General features: G+C 47.1%; 1 protein-coding gene across 1 annotated transcript in view; it reads right to left on the bottom strand.

Annotated features, from left to right (window-relative positions):
* LOC142396284 (thrombospondin-type laminin G domain and EAR repeat-containing protein-like) overlaps positions 1–19,025 on the bottom strand; it is a 44,207-nt gene extending 25,182 nt beyond the window's left edge. The window contains exons 1-7 of the mRNA XM_075478842.1: positions 18,764–19,025; positions 15,377–15,585; positions 5,281–5,345; positions 5,054–5,209; positions 4,740–4,972; positions 3,827–3,917; positions 3,592–3,745 (exon numbers count right to left, since the gene is read on the bottom strand). Coding sequence (XP_075334957.1) covers positions 3,592–3,745; positions 3,827–3,917; positions 4,740–4,972; positions 5,054–5,209; positions 5,281–5,345; positions 15,377–15,458 — 781 coding nt within the window. The 5' untranslated portion in view covers positions 15,459–15,585; positions 18,764–19,025. The remainder of the gene's footprint in view (positions 1–3,591; positions 3,746–3,826; positions 3,918–4,739; positions 4,973–5,053; positions 5,210–5,280; positions 5,346–15,376; positions 15,586–18,763) is intronic.

The following is a 19,025-nucleotide window of genomic DNA, read 5'->3' on the forward strand; positions in this document are numbered from 1 at the left end:
AAAAGGTACATATAGGTACCTTTAGGTCCAATAATGAACCCCGGGGGGTACATTAGTATAGATTGTACCTCAGGGGACAAAAAAGGACTCGTACTGTAGCCCTCTGTACTACCCTACGTACCCCTATTTCTGAGTGTATTGTCATTGCACAAAAAACACAGGTGAGTCTTGACAACGAAATGTCGTTACTTGGCTACAATTTTTAATGCTATCCAGTACTATACAATATAAATAAATAGGTATGGAAGTGCTATGTGCCAGCACCGAATAAAAAATATGAAAAATAAATATATTGCACTCAGCCTTAGGGAAATTGCACAAACAGAAGCGTGTAGTTCGACCCCAGGTACAATCTAATGTTGATCCACATTAAAACCAGATGAAAACCCATTTTAAGCCCTTAAATCTGACGCGTCCTGAACCAGAACCGAAGTACGCGGCTGCTAATGGAGCCAAAAGGTTCCCTCAACAAACGGAATAAAAGAAAGAATTTCAGCGATAAACGGCAGAATTCAGTCAGACTGCTCCTTTAAACTCCCAGCAGACGTCCTGACTGACACACCTGTGCGAGTCAGCACCTGTCTGACCTCACACTGTTGTCATGGAAACACACATCAAAGGGAGAACAAACCCTTAGTGTCAGCCAAACTGCTGGTAGCACAAACACAGTCACAATAAGGGGGTTCTACCCAACCAGAACCAGGGGCCCAGAACCAGGGGCCCAGAACCAGGGGCCCAGAACCAGGGGCCCAGAACCAGGAGCCCAGAACCAGGAGCCCAGAACCAGGGGCCCAGAACAAGGGGCCCAGAACCAGGGGCCCAGAAACAGGAGCCCAGAGATGAAGCCCAGAACCAGGGGCCCAGAACCAGGGGCCCAGAACCAGGGGCCCAGAACCAGGGGCCCCGAACCAGGGGCCCAGAACCAGGGGCCCAGAACCAGGAGCCCAGAACCAGGAGCCCAGAACCAGGGGCCCAGAACAAGGGGCCCAGAACCAGGGGCCCAGAACCAGGAGCCCAGAGATGAAGCCCAGAACCAGGGGCCCAGAACCAGGAGCCCAGAACCAGGGGCCCAGAACCAGGAGCCCAGAACCAGGAGCCCCGAACCAGGGGCCCAGAACCAGGAGCCCAGAGATGAAGCCCAGAACCAGGGGCCCAGAACCAGGAGCCCAGAACCAGGGACCCAGAACCAGGAGCCCAGAACCAGGGACCCAGAACCAGGGGCCCAGAACCAGGGGCCCAGAACCAGGAGCCCAGAACCAGGAGCCCAGAACAAGGGGCCCAGAACCAGGGGCCCAGAACCAGGAGCCCAGAACCAGGAGCCCAGAACCAGGGGCCCAGAACCAGGAGCCCAGAACCAGGAGCCCAGAACCAGGGGCCCAGAACCAGGAGCCCAGAACCAGGGGCCCAGAACCAGGAGCCCAGAACCAGGGACCCAGAACCAGGGGCCCAGAACCAGGGGCCCAGAACCAGGAGCCCAGAACCAGGAGCCCAGAACAAGGGGCCCAGAACCAGGGGCCCAGAACCAGGAGCCCAGAACCAGGAGCCCAGAACCAGGGGCCCAGAACCAGGAGCCCAGAACCAGGAGCCCAGAACCAGGGGCCCAGAACCAGGAGCCCAGAACCAGGAGCCCCGAACCAGGGGCCCAGAACCAGGGGCCCAGAACCAGGGGCCCAGAACCAGGGGCCCAGAACCAGGAGCCCAGAACCAGGGGCAAAGAACCAGGAGCCCAGAACCAGGGGCCCAGAACCAGGGGCCCAGAACCAGGTGCCCAGAACCAGGGACCCAGAACCAGGGGCCCAGAACCAGGGGCCAAGAACCAGGGGCCCAGAACCAGGAGCCCAGAACCAGGGGCAAAGAACCAGGAGCCCAGAACCAGGAGCCCCGAACCAGGGGCCCAGAACCAGGGGCCCAGAACCAGGGGCCCAGAACCAGGGACCCAGAACCAGGGGCCCAGAACCAGGGGCCCAGAACCAGGAGCCCAGAACCAGGAGCCCAGAACCAGGGGCCCAGAACCAGGGGCCCCGAACCAGGGGCCCAGAACCAGGAGCCCAGAACCAGGAGCCCAGAACCAGGGGCCCAGAACCAGGAGCCCAGAACCAGGGGCCCAGAACCAGGAGCCCAGAACCAGGAGCCCAGAACCAGGGGCCCAGAACCAGGAGCCCAGAACCAGGAATCCAGACCCAGGAGCCCAGAACCAGGATCCCAGAGATGAAGCCCAGAACCAGGAGCCCGGGCTCACTGGAACCAGGACTCAAACATCAGGGAACCACCGGTCCTGATAAGATCCGTGTTTATAAAACAGAAGGTAACAGAAACCGGCACAGAGTCAGCCAACATCTGTTCATGCTGTCGGTTAGTCTGCAGCTCAGGTTTCTGAAGCTCTGATACCATCACAGCTCAGCGTTTACAGTCCAAACACACGGCGCTGAAACATCAGAAGGGCCCGGGAGGCCGTGTTCTGGGCCCGGGAGGCCGTGTTCTGGGCCCGGGAGGCCGTGTTCTGGGAGCGGGAGGCCGTGTTCTGGGCCCGGGAGGCCGTGTTCTGAGCCGGGGAGGCCGTGTTCTGGGCCCGGGAGGCCGTGTTCTGGGCCCGGGAGGCCGTGTTCTGGGAGCGGGAGGCCGTGTTCTGGGAGCGGGAGGCCGTGTTCTGGGCCCGGGAGGCCGTGTTCTGAGCCCGGGAGGCCGTGTTCTGAGCCCGGGAGGCCGTGTTCTGGGCCCGGGAGGCCGTGTTCTGAGCCCGGGAGGCCGTGTTCTGAGCCCGGGAGGCCGTGTTCTGGGCCCGGGAGGCCGCGTTCTGAGCCCGGGAGGACGCGTTCTGGGCCCGGGAGGCCGTGTTCTGGGCCCGGGAGGCCGTGTTCTGGGCCCGGGAGGCCGTGTTCTGGGCCCGGGAGGCCGTGTTCTGAGTCCGGGAGGCCGTGTTCTGGGACCGGGAGGCCGTGTTCTGAGTCCGGGAGGCCGTGTTCTGGGCCCGGGAGGCCGTGTTCTGGGCCCTGGAGGCCGTGTTTTGGGACCAGGAGGCCGTGTTTTGGGCCCGGGAGGCCGTGTTTTGGGCCCGGGAGGCCGTGTTTTGGGCCCGGGAGGCCGTGTTTTGGGCCCGGGAGGCCGTGTTCTGAGCCCGGGAGGCCGTGTTCTGAGCCCGGGAGGCCGTGTTCTGGGCCCGGGAGGCCGTGTTCTGGGCCCGGGAGGCCGTGTTCTGGGACCGGGAGGCCGTGTTCTGAATCCGGGAGGCCGTGTTCTGGGCCCGGGAGGCCGTGTTCTGGGCCCGGGAGGCCGTGTTTTGGGACCGGGAGGCCGTGTTCTGGGCCCGGGAGGCCGTGTTTTGGGCCTGGGAGGCCGTGTTTTGGGCCCGGGAGGCCGTGTTTTGGGCCCGGGAGGCCGTGTTCTGAGCCCGGGAGGCCGTGTTCTGAGTCCGGGAGGCCGTGTTCTGGGCCCGGGAGGCCGTGTTCTGGGAGCGGGAGGCCGTGTTCTGAGCCCGGGAGGCCGTGTTCTGGGCCCGGGAGGCCGTGTTCTGGGAGCGGGAGGCCGTGTTCTGAGCCCGAGAGGCCGTGTTCTGAGCCCGGGAGGCCGTGTTCTGGGAGTTGCTGGACTCACCGAAAGGGTAAACTGGTCCCTGCTGGTTCAGCTGGAGCGGAACGGACTTCAGGACCGGTGGGACGGACAGCTCGGCCAGACCGGGTTCAGAGTTCGGACACAGTCGGGGCCCGGCGTCTGAGCCCGGAAGCAGAACCAGCTGGCGCAGTAGACCCTAAACACAGAGAGACCGGGATAAACCAGCAGGAAGGCGGGACCGTTCTGGATCTGATTCTGATCCAGATCACAGACTCACAGAGAAGCGTCCCCTCCACCGGCCCCTGCTGCCGAGGAAGAACCGGGACCCTCTGGTACTCAGAGTGCTGGGGAAGGACTGGACCTGTTTACTGGGAGACACGAAACCAGTTAACGTCACAGACTGATCAGAACAGAACCGATATAAACTAGACTGAACCAGGTTGGTCTGTGCTAAAGTTGAACTAAATCCAGAATCCAGGCTAACTTATGAATGCTAAACCGGGCCTGATGGGTTAAAGTAAAGTGGATCAGACTGAAACAGATATGGGAGAAAACAGAACCAGACAAAAACCGGTTAAAAGGGCTGAACCAGGAGTAATGTAACAAAGCCTGAAAGGAAACAAACTGCTCTGAATGATTGTGAACCAGAATAAACCGGTCTGAGCTGGTTTGAACTGCTCTGATCCAGTCCAAACTGTTTTTTAACTCTCTGAATGATTATGAACCAGAATAAACCGGTCTGAGCTGGTTTGAACTGCTATGATCCGGTCCAAACTGGTTTTTAACTCTCTGAATGAAGGCGAACCAGAATAAACCGGTCTGATCTGGTTTGAACTGCTATGATCCGGTCCAAACTGGTTTTTAACTCTCTGAATGATTATGAACCAGAATAAACCGGTCTGAGCTGGTTTGAACTGCTATGATCCGGTCCAAACTGGTTTTTAACTCTCTGAATGATTGTGAACCAGAATAAACCGGTCTGAGCTGGTTTGAACTGCTATGATCCGGTCCAAACTGGTTTTTAACTCTCTGAATGAAGGCGAACCAGAATAAACCGGTCTGATCTGGTTTGAACTGCTATGATCCGGTCCAAACTGGTTTTCAACTCTCTGAATGATTATGAACCAGAATAAACCGGTCTGAGCTGGTTTGAACTGCTATGATCCAGTCCAAACTGGTTTTAAACTCACAGCTCCAGAGGCAGTCCACAGTCGATGGTCAGCGTGGCGTATTGTCCGGTGACAGCCAGCACAATGGTGTGCCATCGGTTGTCATCCAATCCAACATCCTTGAAAATTATTCGACTCCGCCCACCAAAACCAGTGGGCGTGGTTACAAGATGGAGGCGGTCCTCAGAGACCCGTAAACCGAGCAACAGCAAATTAGATTCTTCCTTCACCACAGAGAGGATGTATTCGTTTGTCTGGAAACAGAGAGAATGGCCAGGTTAGATCGGATCCAGAACCAGAACCAGAACCAGGGTCCATTTGGTTCCGCTGCTCACCTTCTGACTCAGACTCGGTATCTTCACGGTGGCGACCAATGAGAACTCAGCAGGAAAACAGTCACAGTTGGTGAAGAGTTGTGAGGCGGGAAAGCTCAGAGCAGCGGCGCCGGCCGGTCTGAGACCTCTGGACCCTCTGGACTGAACCATCTGAACCTGGTCACAGAGTACTGATGGTCAGCCTCTCTACACCCACCTGGACTGTTCAACACCATCACCTGTCCTACCTGTGTGGGCGGGGCTTCACCTGGGCGGGGCAGAGCCCTGGAGAGCAGGTCGAGTGGCATCAGGTCTGAGGAGGACACACGGCGTTACTGCTGCAGCTACCGACTCACTACGCTTCATCATGACCTGGAGTTACCTCCTTTCTTATTTAGGGAAGGCGAGGCCATTTTATTTATAGAGCACAATTCGTACACGAGATAATTCAAAATAATTTAAAAAATGTCCTTTTCTTCTCTCGTCTGATGAATTTAAAACTGTGACTTTGACATGAAATGATAAATTCAGATACTGTTTAATAAAGTTTAAACTGATGAGACGAGACATTTTATAACATATAACATCTCATATAACAATGACAATTTGCACAACTGCTCATTTTGCACGAATAACATTTGCACAAATATCACAAATATCACCATAGTACAATATAATGTAAATTATCCATATACCCCCAATTTTATTTTTTACCTTTATTGTTAAATGTACAAATCTGTTTTTATTTTATTTATTTTATTTAGTTTACTGATGTTCATCATTATTATTATTATTATTATTATTATTATTATTGTTATTATTTACCCTACTACTCTTCATACTGTAGATTTGCATATAGCTAATGTTTATTCTCTATTTTTATTCTATTTCTATTCTAATTCTATCCTATTTATTCTATTTGCTTGTTAAATGTACGCTGCTGCAACACAATAATTTCCCAAAATGGGATGAATAAAGTACTTATCTATCCATCTATCTATCTATCTATCTATCTATCTATCTATCTATCTATCTATCTATCCATCTTTTAAAAAGTTTCCTTTCGGGCACCTGGTTGCAAACACCTTTAAAGCCCAAACAGAATCTTATCGATGGTTTGTTGTAACTACTGATGGTGAGTCGGACAGTAATAACCTAATCAAACAGCTTTTTACCTTCATGACTCCACTGAAAGCTTTAAAGCTTCTGACAGTCAGCAGGTTCCTGTGTTCAGGTTGTAGATGGAAACTATCTGTAACAGCTAAAAATAAAGGCTGATTACATGAGGACAGATTCTGGTATCAGATCCCTGAAAGCTGATTTTCATAGAAGTGAAGTGGAACCAGCAGCTGGAGGAAAGTAAAGCAGATGTAGATCTCTCTTCATTTTCCTGGGATTGATAAGTGTGGGGACAGTCCGTGATGTGGATCTCTATCAGCGCTCAGCGGTAAATGATCTGCTCTCAGATCTGTTTCATTCATCACGTTATCACCTCACAGGGAGATGTGTTCCTCCATCTGTGGCCTCAGCCATTATCTAACGATTAAACCGAAGGTTCATCTTCCCATCATCAGACACACAACATGTCCGGCAGCAGCTCTGAACAGGACAGGAGTCAGATTCTTACCAGAAATCAGGAAAAGTAGCCAACTATTAGAAGCCATAAAAAGAGACTTTATGTCCTGAATTCAGCCTGTCAGGCATCTAACCAACGTTTAGTTTTAGTAGCACAGAGCACGAGAATAAAGTAACATGTGGAGTTACACAGAGAAGAGTACTAATGGGTAAAGTTACACTCTGTAACATTAAGAGTCATGTACAGAGTTTTAAATCAACACACAGTAACGCTCCGTACTGAGTGACGTAAACAGTAAAATATGGAGTTTTATTCAGAGTGATTACTTTCATGGAGTAATGGACTGTTCTACCATGTGAGTGAGTGGGGTCACATTATACTGAAAGGGTCGGATTATTGGCTAAATTACAATCAGACTGAGTTATTAAGTGCATGTAGACACCTTAATCTGACTAAGAATTGGATCGGATTATTGGCTAAATTCCAATCAGACTGAGTTATTAAGTGCATGTAGACACCTTAATCTGACTAAGAACTGGATCGGATGGGATTCAGACCCCGAGATAACTGGGTTGAAAGTCACTCTAAACCTGCTTGTAGACGCTGAAGCTCGTGGTGAATCAGACTTTGCGTTCTGCGCATGCTCCAGATGTTTTCCCGGGGTCGTGACCCGGAAGTCAAAGGAGACGATATTCCTGTTGTTGTCGCCGTCAGAAAGAAACAAACAACGCGATGGAGAATGCTCCGTTGGGCATCGAGTTTGTGCAACAAGCAGCTCATCACAGAGCAAATGTAGAGGGACGTAGCTTCATCTGGCTCTGCGTTCTCCATCTTTCTCCAATGCCTGAGTTTGTTGTTGTTGTTGGTGGTGAAGAGGTCAACAGGAAGTGGCTCTATTAGCAACAGCTGGAATGGGTACAGCGCCACCTATCATACCGGGGTATGACACGCTTTGTGCCTCTGATCCCATTCATTCACCGCCACATATCCAAGGAGAATTACCCTTAATAACTCAGTCTGATTGTAATTTAGCCAATAATCTGATCCTTTCAGAGCCATGTGACCCCACTGAGTGAAGGAGGAGTAACAAACAGAGTGATTTAACAGGTCCTCTCAGGAGCCAGGCTTCACAAACACGGAATCTAACCAAATCATGTCGTTAGCTAGCAGCTGTGAATCTAAACAGAGTCTCACACCTCTGAATGTGAACTCAGTTTAGCTTTAACTGAATGTGAACTCAGTTTAGCTTTAACTGAATGTGAACTCAGTTTAGCTTTAACACTGAGTGTGAACTCAGTTTAGCTTTAACACTGAATGTGAACTCAGTTTAGCTTTAACACTGAGTGTGAACTCAGTTTAGCTTTAACACTGAATGTGAACTCAGTTTAGCTTTAACTCTGAGTGTGAACTCAGTTTAGCTTTAACACTGAGTGTGAACTCAGTTTAGCTTTAACACTGAGTGTGAACTCAGTTTAGCTTTAACACTGAATGTGAACTCAGTTTAGCTTTAACTCTGAGTGTGAACTCAGTTTAGCTTTAACACTGAGTGTGAACTCAGTTTAGCTTTAACACTGAATGTGAACTCAGTTTAGCTTTAACACTGAGTGTGAACTCAGTTTAGCTTTAACACTGAATGTGAACTCAGTTTAGCTTTAACTCTGAGTGTGAACTCAGTTTAGCTTTAACACTGAGTGTGAACTCAGTTTAGCTTTAACACTGAGTGTGAACTCAGTTTAGCTTTAACACTGAGTGTGAACTCAGTTTAGCTTTAACACTGAATGTGAACTCAGTTTAGCTTTAACACTGAATGTGAACTCAGTTTAGCTTTAACACTGAGTGTGAACTCAGTTTAGCTTTAACACTGAGTGTGAAAGCACCCTCCCTGCATCCTGTGTCACCAGCAGGTGTCAGAGGTGTAATTTAATGTATTTCTGTGAGAATAAACTCTGGAGAAGGTGTGTTCACTGATAGACTTTATATTGAATTTAGTGAAGTCGATGTTGGTTTTTAAACTTAAACTTTGTATATCTGACTGAGGCGCTGCAGGACTACAGCTCGGCTTCAACCACTGGGAGAGAGGTTAAAGCTGATGCAAGGAGGGAGGGGGGCTGAGTTTAGATCTTTGTTTCTTAACCGGCAGCATCAGTTCAATGTTAGTCTTTGCTGGAATTCCCCTTTAAGCTCCTCTGAGGCCATTTGTGTGTTTTGTTGCAGCAGCAGATCAATGGAGGATGAATGGAGGGAGGGGACGACATGTTCAGAAACAGATCTCACATTTCAAAGACTCAAAACATTAAAGCACAAAGCAGCAGAGACGTCTGAAGCACATGAAACACCCTGAGAAGTCAGCGTCCGGTACAGCGAGGAGGAGTTTGACTGTCAGGAGATCCAGATGTTGGACTCACCAGGGTCTCCGCTTCCTGTCTTCAACAGCAACAACTTTAAATGACAGACTTCAGGTTCTGACTGATCGCAAAATCATTTATCTGTAATGCTGAGAAGTGCGTTAAGTTTGGTATTAAAGCGTTTCAGATGTAAAGTTTACATCTTTAACACTGAGAGCATGTCTCTGATGAAACTGCATCCAACAGACGAGTCAGAGCAATGTCCAGGGCGTCGGCGTCGCGAGACCCTTTTCACGGGGGCACGTGCCCCCCTGTAGATCTGAGGTGCCCCGGTACGCCAGGGTCACTGATTTTTAATTAATTTATTTATCTTTTAAAAAATAGGCTACGTTAGAATTGAAGTCTGACATATGGGGAAATCTATAGATTGCATGCTTGCATTCAAATAATAATAATAATAAAAAAATACATAGACTACCACTTTAGAATTTAAGTCTGACATTCATGCGGAGTAATCAGAATCCACTGGCGCTCATTGGCTGCTGCAATGAAATGGAACATGACGAATTTGTCAGGCACTAAGGAGAATCTCCTTGATATCGATTGATTAACTTCTTGGTAACAAAAATGAAAACCATGACTCATGATGACATCGTGTTAATGGCAGTGAACCACTTCGGATCGGAGTGGATTGAGAACTCTAAGAGAGTGCTGTTTGAACTCTGCCCAAGTTCTCAGCGAAATGTGTCACACAAAGGGGCAAACAAAGATGTCAGCAATGTTAAAAGCTGCTTGAAGTTGTTAAACGAGGTTGGTGAAAATATTCCCCATTTTGGATCTCATTACCTCGACGAACTACCGCCAGTCACTTTCAGTAGCCTGGACGTATCATGTCTTCTTGGAAGAATTGAACACCTCACTGTGGAGATCAGTGTTATGAAGCAGGCCATGTCGATGCAGACAAGTGCCTGTGAGGATCTTCGTACGGTAACAATGGATATAGGACAACGTCTGTGTGCAGTTGAAAAGCTGGACTCGAATGGAGTGACTTCGGCTCAGCCGACTCCCTGCAGGAGTGGGGAGAACCAAGCCCGCAACTCGGAGACGTCTCAGAGCCTGAATTCTGCTACCCTGCTACCTGGCAGGATTGTGAAAGCAGCTGAGGCCGCGACCAGCGAGAATGGCATCGTAATTCTCCCAACTATGCCCGAGTTCTGAAGGAGGGCCGACAAAAGCATCCTTCTGGAAAACATAGGACTGCTTTGCCGTCTAAACCCAGACCGAACTCTTCGCGAGAGAAGAAGACAGCGGGGATTGTTGGGACCTCTGCTGGAGGTAACATCCAGGCAATAACGACAAAGTCGGTAAGTGTTTTTGCTACTCGCTTTTCACTTGACTTGGAACCTGACGCACTGGCTAGCTACTTGAAAAATAAACTGGGCCGTGATGTGACCTGTGAAAAAATTGACACTGTAAGTGCACGATTTGGATCGTTCAAAGTCACCGCCATCTGTAGGGAGGTTGGTGAAATGTATGAGCCGCAGCTGTGGCCAGAGGGGATTTATGTGAGACGCTTCTTTGAGGCTCGTAGACCCAGGGCTGCCGCAGGTCCAGTGCATAGGGATATGCCGACTGGAAACGGGCCTGAAATGTAGTTAGGATATGCTTGTGTCATACAACTCCCGTGGCCTGCGCCTCGGACATGGGGCAGGTGATAAAGCGGTTTGTAATTGACAAACTCATGGAGAGCACTGACATTTTGTGCATACAGGAGACATTCCTAGCGAAACAAGATCTCGATCGATTGAACTCTGTAAATAATGAATTTCATGGGGCAGGGGAATCTACTACAGACTTAGGCTCTGGAATCCAAAGGGGTAGAATTCCCGGGGGAGTGGCCATTTTTTGGCATAAAAGATATGATCCCTTGATCAGTGTCATTAGGCTTGATGTTGACTGGGCTATTGCCATTAAGGTTGAATATAATGATACAGTTTTTGTTGTTTTAAATGTGTATACACCTTATGAATGTACAAAAAATGATGATGAATACATCAGTAGGCTGGGTTTCATAAGCTCATTTATTAAAGAATCTGCTTATACATCTTTATTTATTGTTGGTGACATGAATGCTGATATTTCAGACAAGACATCACTGTTTGGTCAGCATCTTCTGCGGTTTTGTGAGGAAAATAAGCTGGTTCTCTCCAGCAAAGTACTGCTGCCCATAGATAGCTACACATACACCAGTGAAGCCTGGCACACTACATCTTGGCTGGATCACTGTATGTGTACAGCTGACGCTCATGGATGTATTGAGAGAATGAACATAATGTACGAGATGGCTACAAGTGATCACATACCTGTCTCATTTGTGGTTAATGCTATGAACCTTCCTGAACTGTCAAGTCATGAGAACCATGTGCAAAGTGGGAAAATAGACTGGACACGGTTGTCAGACAAGCACATTAATCACTACAAGGCGTTGACTGATAAGAGCCTTGGTGGCATTGCTCTTCCATGTGATGCTGTCCTATGTGTTGATATTAATTGTAAGAATCTGAATCATTGTAAAAATCTACATGTATGTGTACTGTATGACAAGATTGTAAGTTGTCTTATTAATAGTGGTAAGCTCCTACATAACAATAAAGGTAAACAACATAATGTGAGGCCAGGATGGAATGATCATGTAGCTGACCTCCATGTGGAAGCCAATGATGCTTTTAAAGCTTGGGTAATAGCAGGGAAAGCAAGACATGGTCCTGAGTATGAACGCAAGAAACTGGGAAACGCTCGTTATAAGTATGCTTTACGGTTTATTAAAAGACATGAATTGGCTATGAGAGCTAACTCTATGGCAAAGAAGCTTCAGAATAACAACGTTAATGACTTCTGGAAAGAAGTGAAGGTCATTAATAACAGTAAAATGCCACTGCCCTCTAGTGTTAACGGGGTTACTGGCTCAGAACAGATTGCACAACTCTGGAGCAGACATTATGAAGATATTTTTAACTGTGTTAAGAGTGTAGAGTTTAATGTAGGTAATGTACCTTTTAATGAAAATGTGATTATTTGACCTGATGAGGTGCAATATGCCATTGAGAAACTGTCTATGAACAAAGCCTGTGGGCTTGATCAGGTAACAGCTGAGCATCTAAAACATGCCTGTCGGAGGCTACCAATCCTGCTTTCAATGTGTTTTACTGGTCTTTTAATGCATGGAATACTACCTGAAACGATGATGTCAGTTTTGCTAGTGCCAGTGATTAAAGACAAAACAGGCAATATTTCCAGCATAGATAATTACCGGCCGATTGCTCTGGCTAGCATTATTTCTAAGGTGGTAGAGATGATTATTTTAGTTAGGCTCAGTGATTATGTTGAAACCACAGACAACCAGTTTGGCTCTAAGAGCAAACTTGGAACTGACCAGTGTATCTATGCTCTCAAAGAAATCATAAACAAGTACAGAAGACATAGTTCTACTGTTTTTCTGTGCTTTCTAGATGCTTCTAAGGCCTTTGACAGAATAAACCATGGGAAATTATTTCGCAAACTTCAACAGCGAGGTACACCATCCTACCTGATTAGGATCCTGCAATTCTGGTATATCAATCAAACCATGCAAATAAGATGGGGTGGTAGTATATCTACACCCTGCTATGTAACTAATGGGGTGAGACAGGGTGGTATTCTATCCCGGTTTTATTCAATGTATATATGGATGATCTATCCAAAAATCTTAAGCAGTGTGAAACTGGGTGTATGGTGGGTGACAGGATAATTAATCATCTCATTTATGCTGATGACCTGGTAATTATGTCCCCATATAGTGCTGGGCTACAGCAACTGCTTAATGTGTGCTCCAGATATGGACTTTTATTTGACATCAAGTTCAATCATAAAAAAAGTGTAATTGTTATTGTGAGAACTAAGGAGGACCAAAAACAAAACTTTCCCTTGTTTTCTTTATCAAACGACTCCCTTGATGTAGTGAGTAAAGTGCGGTATCTGGGTCACATCATCACTGATGACCTGTGTGATGATGAAGATATCCAGCGTCAGTGTCGTAAATTGTATGCACAAGCTAATATGTTGGCACGCAGGTTCCATATGTGCACAGATGAAGTTAAGGTCAATCTCTTCAGAGCCTACTGCACTCCTTTTTATACAGCAAACCTATGGTGTAAATACCATGCAGGTAAGCTGAAGAAGCTGCAGGTGGCATATAATGATGCCTTTAGGATTTTTCTGAAGCTACCAAGATGGACAAGTGCTAGCACTTTATTTGTAAATTTTAACGTCCCCACTTTTCATGCTCTGCTGAGGACCTTTATGTATGCATTTATGGGTAGACTTGTTGGGTCCAGCAATGCCATTTTATCTTTACTCTGTGATACCAGGCAGAGTGATACGAGATACTTCTCTGAAATGTGGAAGCACTGGTATAGATGTTTGTATGTGTTTGTGTCCTAATTACCTGGTGTTTGTGTTGTACTGTCTGTTTTATGTGTTGTATGTGTTTTTTATGGAACATTGAGTCCGCAATAAAAGTTTTCATTCATTAGGGAAAAGGCGTCCTGGTAGCAGACTTTTTGAACCTGTCCAACACAGCGACCACTCACTCCGGCGTGAAGTGAAGCGAACAGTAAGCCTTACATTTTTATCCTCTGTCTGGAAGCATAGAATGTCACACAAATGTGTATGCCTTTTCATCTAATAACGTGAAGGGGCGTCTTTGAAGGGGTGTTATTAGCACTTGTGGTCACGTCTGTCGTTTTGCTAATGTAGCCAGCCATTAGTTCGCTAATGGACATATTAAACTGTAACTGTTCAGCTGGATTGATTCTTTACGTTCCTGTTTTCAGGGGGTGATCCCCCGTGATGGGGAATCCAAGAGCAAAAAATGTTTGCGCGCTCGCATCTTATTTCTGTACCCCTGTATAGTATTGGGGCAGCTGACGCCCCTGGTCCAGGGTCGACGATCGTCAGTGAGCGGACCAACAGACGAGTCAGAGTCCTTCACGATGGATTCTTTAATGACTGTAAATCTGATGAGAATCCAGTTGATCTCTTTATTCCTGAGATATTTCAGTGTAGAAAGACTCCCGTCCGTCTCTGCTTTGTTAGCCAACAATTTAAAAGTAAACTCCAGACTTCTATAAAACATTTGGTGTCATATTAAACATCTTTTACAAACCTGTATTATCACACACAGCAAAGCTAACAGCTTCCCTGTTCTCCCAGACGTGTGCTAAGCTACGCTAACACATCTGGATGTGTCATCTGATGGTTCAGAGTCATTAGGAGTCAGATCAGATAATTATGTGTGTACCTATTATCACTGTATAAACCTCAATATTTCCTCTCAGATGAAAGTTTTTTACCCAAGTCCCCTTTAATTTATGGACCATTGAACGGCTTTTTAAAGGATAAGACCGTTTTTTTGACATTGGGCCCTTGATTTCACATTATAACATGATGTTCTACTCACCCCTGCTTGTTGTTGAACATTTGGAGCTGTTCCGAAGATATTCGCGAGGCGTCTGGCTGCTCTCTTGAGATATTCGGCCATGAAACGGTTTCCTATGGGCAAGCTTATACAGACACAAACTATGCTGTTTATAATTTATTAATTACCGTACACTAGCACTGATAACGTGGAGGTGCGTCGCTTACTTAAAAAAATCCGGGTTACTGTAATTTTGATTTTTTTTGTCGTAAAGTGGGTGTTACTGACGTCATCGTGGTGCTACTGCCACAGACAGCCCACAGACCTGCTGCCTATTTATTCATTCGGCTAAAATTCAAAATTAGTAACCCGGATTTTTTTAAGTAAGCGACGCACCTCCACGTTATCAGTGCTGGTGTAGAGTAATTAATAAATTATAAACAGCATAGTTTGTGCCTGTATGAGCTTGCCCATAGGAAACCGTTTCATGGCCGAATATCTCAAGAGAGCAGCCAGACGCCTCGCGAATATCTTCGGAACAGCTCCAAATGACCAACAACAAGCAGGGGTGAGTAGAACATCATGTTATAATGTGAAATCAAGGGCCCAATGTCAAAAAAACGGTCTTATCCTTTAAATGCCTCCTCTTAGAGGAAAGTTTATCCATGTTTGTTAGCTTTTGTTAGTTTACTCAAATGACCTGTAATAGTTATACCAATCCTAGTATTAGCTAACTTTACTTTTACTCTGTTACAGTTGTACCAATCCTACTGTTAGCTAAAATTACCTGATTGCTGTGTTGTATTTTTTCTGTATCTCTGTATGTCTTTATGTAAAGCACATTGAGTTGCCTGTGGTACGAAATGCGCTATATAAATAAAGATTGATTGATTGATCGATTGATTGATTGATTGATTGATTGATTGATTGATTGATTGATTGATTGATAGATAATGTCACATGCGCACCTGTGCAGGGTCTCCAGGTGTGGCCGGGGCCTGTGGTGGCGAGCAGCACCCAGGTGAGCAGCAGGGGGCGGCACGCCAACATCCCGCCGGTGAACCCTGAACTCTGTGGGTGTGATTCCTGCTTTACTCCTCCCGCAGCATCTTTTCTCTGTGTGGATGATGCAGCTGAGGTGTGTCAGGACGGTTTCTGATCCTCCTCAGCAGGAACTCTGAAGGAGAGGAAACACGTTCAGAGGAAAAGTCCCTGAAATCAAAACTACTTCCTGCAAACTTAAAAATGTCTCGGCTTGTAAATGTTAATCTCTCCATAGAAAACAGTTATTACCGTCTTAAACATCCATTTTTGTTAAACCGACTTATTTCCGGGAGATTTTGCTCCTAAATTAGCTGCTGTTTGCTGTAAATCTCAGGTTGTTTCAGTCAGAAGCAGGTCGGTGCTAATCAAAGGTACAGACTAAATGCTGGATAACACAGATGTTCCCAGGTGTTTGGATTCATAAAACTTCTGTCAGGTGTGATCTCTCCTCTGAGAAACACTTTGAGTTAATCCGACCTCTGTAAACAGCTGGTTTACCGTCTCTGTGTTCAGTCACTGATGTGTAAAAGTATCAATCTGACAACAAGTACTGACATCTGGAGAATATTCTAATACAGTTTTATAACATCTGGTCTTCTTTCCTGCAGTTTATCAAGAACTGAGTCATTTTAGTCCTCAGCTGAAGCCGGTTAAGCCTCCAGTTAACTAACCAGTTAACTAACCAGTTAACCAGTTAACACACCAGTGAGGATCTGAGCCTCCACGTTTATTCCCGTCCTCAGTGATAACCTGTTATAAAAAGATGAATAATTCTTGCTACATGTTAGTTCGAGCTCGTGTAATTAAAAAGATAATCTGACTTTGAAAGAGAAGATGATTCATAAAGGTTTCAATGACTGTGGTTATAAATCTGGACGTCTGCACAGATTTAGCTGACGTGTTTGGTTTATCATGCTTGTGAGATCATTTCAAAGGGAGTTCCACAGGGTTCACTGCTGGGTCCTGGAGTTCCACAGGGTTCACTGCTGGGTCCTGGAGTTCCACAGGGTTCACTGCTGGGTCCTGGAGTTCCACAGGGTTCACTGCTGGGTCCTGGAGTTCCACAGGGTTCGCTGCTGGGTGCTGGAGTTCCACAGGATTCGCTGCTGGGTCCTGGAGTTCCACAGGGTTCGCTGCTGGGTGCTGGAGTTCCACAGGGTTCGCTGCTGGGTGTTGGAGTTCCACAGGGTTCGCTGCTGGGTCCTGGAGTTCCACAGGGTTCACTGCTGGGTGCTGGAGTTCCACAGGGTTCGCTGCTGGGTGCTGGAGTTCCACAGGGTTCACTGCTGGGTCCTGGAGTTCCACAGGGTTCGCTGCTGGGTCCTGGAGTTCCACAGGGTTCGCTGCTGGGTCCTGGAGTTCCACAGGGTTCGCAGCTGGGTCCTGGAGTTCCACAGGATTCGCTGCTGGGTCCTGGAGTTCCACAGGGTTCGCTGCTGGGTGCTGGAGTTCCACAGGGTTCGCTGCTGGGTGTTGGAGTTCCACAGGGTTCGCTGCTGGGTGCTGGAGTTCCACAGGGTTCGCTGCTGGGTCCTGGAGTTCCACAGGGTTCACTGCTGGGTGCTGGAGTTCCACAGGGTTCGCTGCTGGGTGTTGGAGTTCCACAGGGTTCGCTGCTGGGTGCTGGAGTTCCACAGGGTTCACTGCTGGGTCCTGGAGTTCCACAGGGTTCGCTGCTGGGTCCTGGAGTTCCACAGGGTTCGCTGCTGGGTCCTGGAGTTCCACAGGGTTCGCAGCTGGGTCCTGGAGTTCCACAGGATTCGCTGCTGGGTCCTGGAGTTCCACAGGGTTCGCTGCTGGGTGCTGGAGTTCCACAGGGTTCGCTGCTGGGTGTTGGAGTTCCACAGGGTTCGCTGCTGGGTGCTGGAGTTCCACAGGGTTCGCTGCTGGGTCCTGGAGTTCCACAGGGTTCGCTGCTGGGTCCTGGAGTTCCACAGGGTTCGCTGCTGGGTGCTGGAGTTCCACAGGGTTCGCTGCTGGGTCCTGGAGTTCCACAGGGTTCGCTGCTGGGTCCTGGAGTTCCACAGGGTTCGCTGCTGGGTCCTGGAGTTCCACAGGGTTCGCTGCTGGGTCCTGGAGTTCCACAGGGTTCGCTGCTGGGTCCTGGAGTTCCACAGGGTTCGCTGCTGGGTCCTGGAGTTCCACAGGGTTCGCTGCTGGGTCCTGTCACAGTGCTGTCTGTGTGGGTGACGCTTCGCTGCTTTAATAATTTATATAATCAGAATTAACCCTGAAAGACGTACGTGAAATGACCTGAACCCGCTCTGAGTGTAAATATCTTCGTATCTGGTTCAGATTCCTCAGCGAAGTAAGACTCGGTTCATTTAGGTCGAGCTCGTCTGTGTTGGATCAGACAGACGTTTTTTCATTTCTGTCCCCTATTTCTTCCAAAAAGCAACTTGTGTTTCTTGTGTTGGAAAAATAGTGTCTAACTTCTGTTGAAATGTCACCAGAACTACCATCATATTGTCCTGAATGTGCCTCTGTCCATCAGGGCAGCTTCAGCCTGTTAATGTGAACTGATATTCTGAGTCCAACCAGAATAAAAACAGCCTGAATGTTGTGTCTGTAGCATCAGAGGCTGCTGGTTAAACTGCTGTTATATTCTGAGTCACTGTGCTGTCTGATAACAGACTATAAAACAGGAAATAAGAGGCTTTATTAGGATTTCAGCTGCATTAAAACACAATTGATGAAAGCAGAGACAGCAGAAGAGAAGCTAACAGATGCTAGCACAGCTGGATGTTAGCTAGAAAGCTAATAGCTGCTGTTATCAGCATCAGGAGGAGGGATGTTTGGAGATAAATATGTTTTTAGTTCATATCGAAGCTGGTTTATACTGTAAATGTTTCTCTTTTAAATAGTTATTCTTACAAAAGTATTTTTTTATCTGATTAATTGAAAGAATAATAAATTAGCAGAATAATTGTTTGCTGCAGTTCTGGTGACATTTGGTTTTTAAAGATCCATAAATATATTTTCCAACTGTTAAAAACACTGAAATGTTTCTAGTTTTTTAATAAAAAATGAGATTTTTCTCTGTTCGACTGAAACTGACCATAAATTTGTCCTGTTGTTTGATTTTTAGTTTTTATTCTTCACTGAAAAACAGGGACAAAATACTTTAATAAATATTATATTATTGTACACATATATATAATTAAATATGTACATATATATATGTGTGTTTGTGTGTTCTGATAACAGAGAGAACTTTGGACCAAACAACCAGAACAACCAAACTTCTGCCTCAGGTCAGAGTTTTGAAGTGAATTAAGTGAGATGTAAAAACACATTTTAGCCAAACGAACCTGTTCAGATGCTCCGTGTGCTGAGGCGGGTCCGGTTCTGGTTCTGGATCCGTCTGCCGACCCACACATGAGGCTGAGCTGCTGGTTCAGGTTATTTCTCAGGACTTTGGGACAAACTCAGTGAGTCCTGCTGGACTGAAGCGGTCCAGGATGGACCCAGTTTCAGTTTTTATTGAAAAAAACTCTTAAGAAAGGATCCAAATAAAGTCAAACCTGCTGTAAATGTAATAAAATCTGTTGAGAGCTCCTGATTTCAACACCT

Source organism: Odontesthes bonariensis, chromosome 12, assembly GCF_027942865.1.
Source record: "Odontesthes bonariensis isolate fOdoBon6 chromosome 12, fOdoBon6.hap1, whole genome shotgun sequence".
Taxonomy (NCBI): domain Eukaryota; kingdom Metazoa; phylum Chordata; class Actinopteri; order Atheriniformes; family Atherinopsidae; genus Odontesthes; species Odontesthes bonariensis.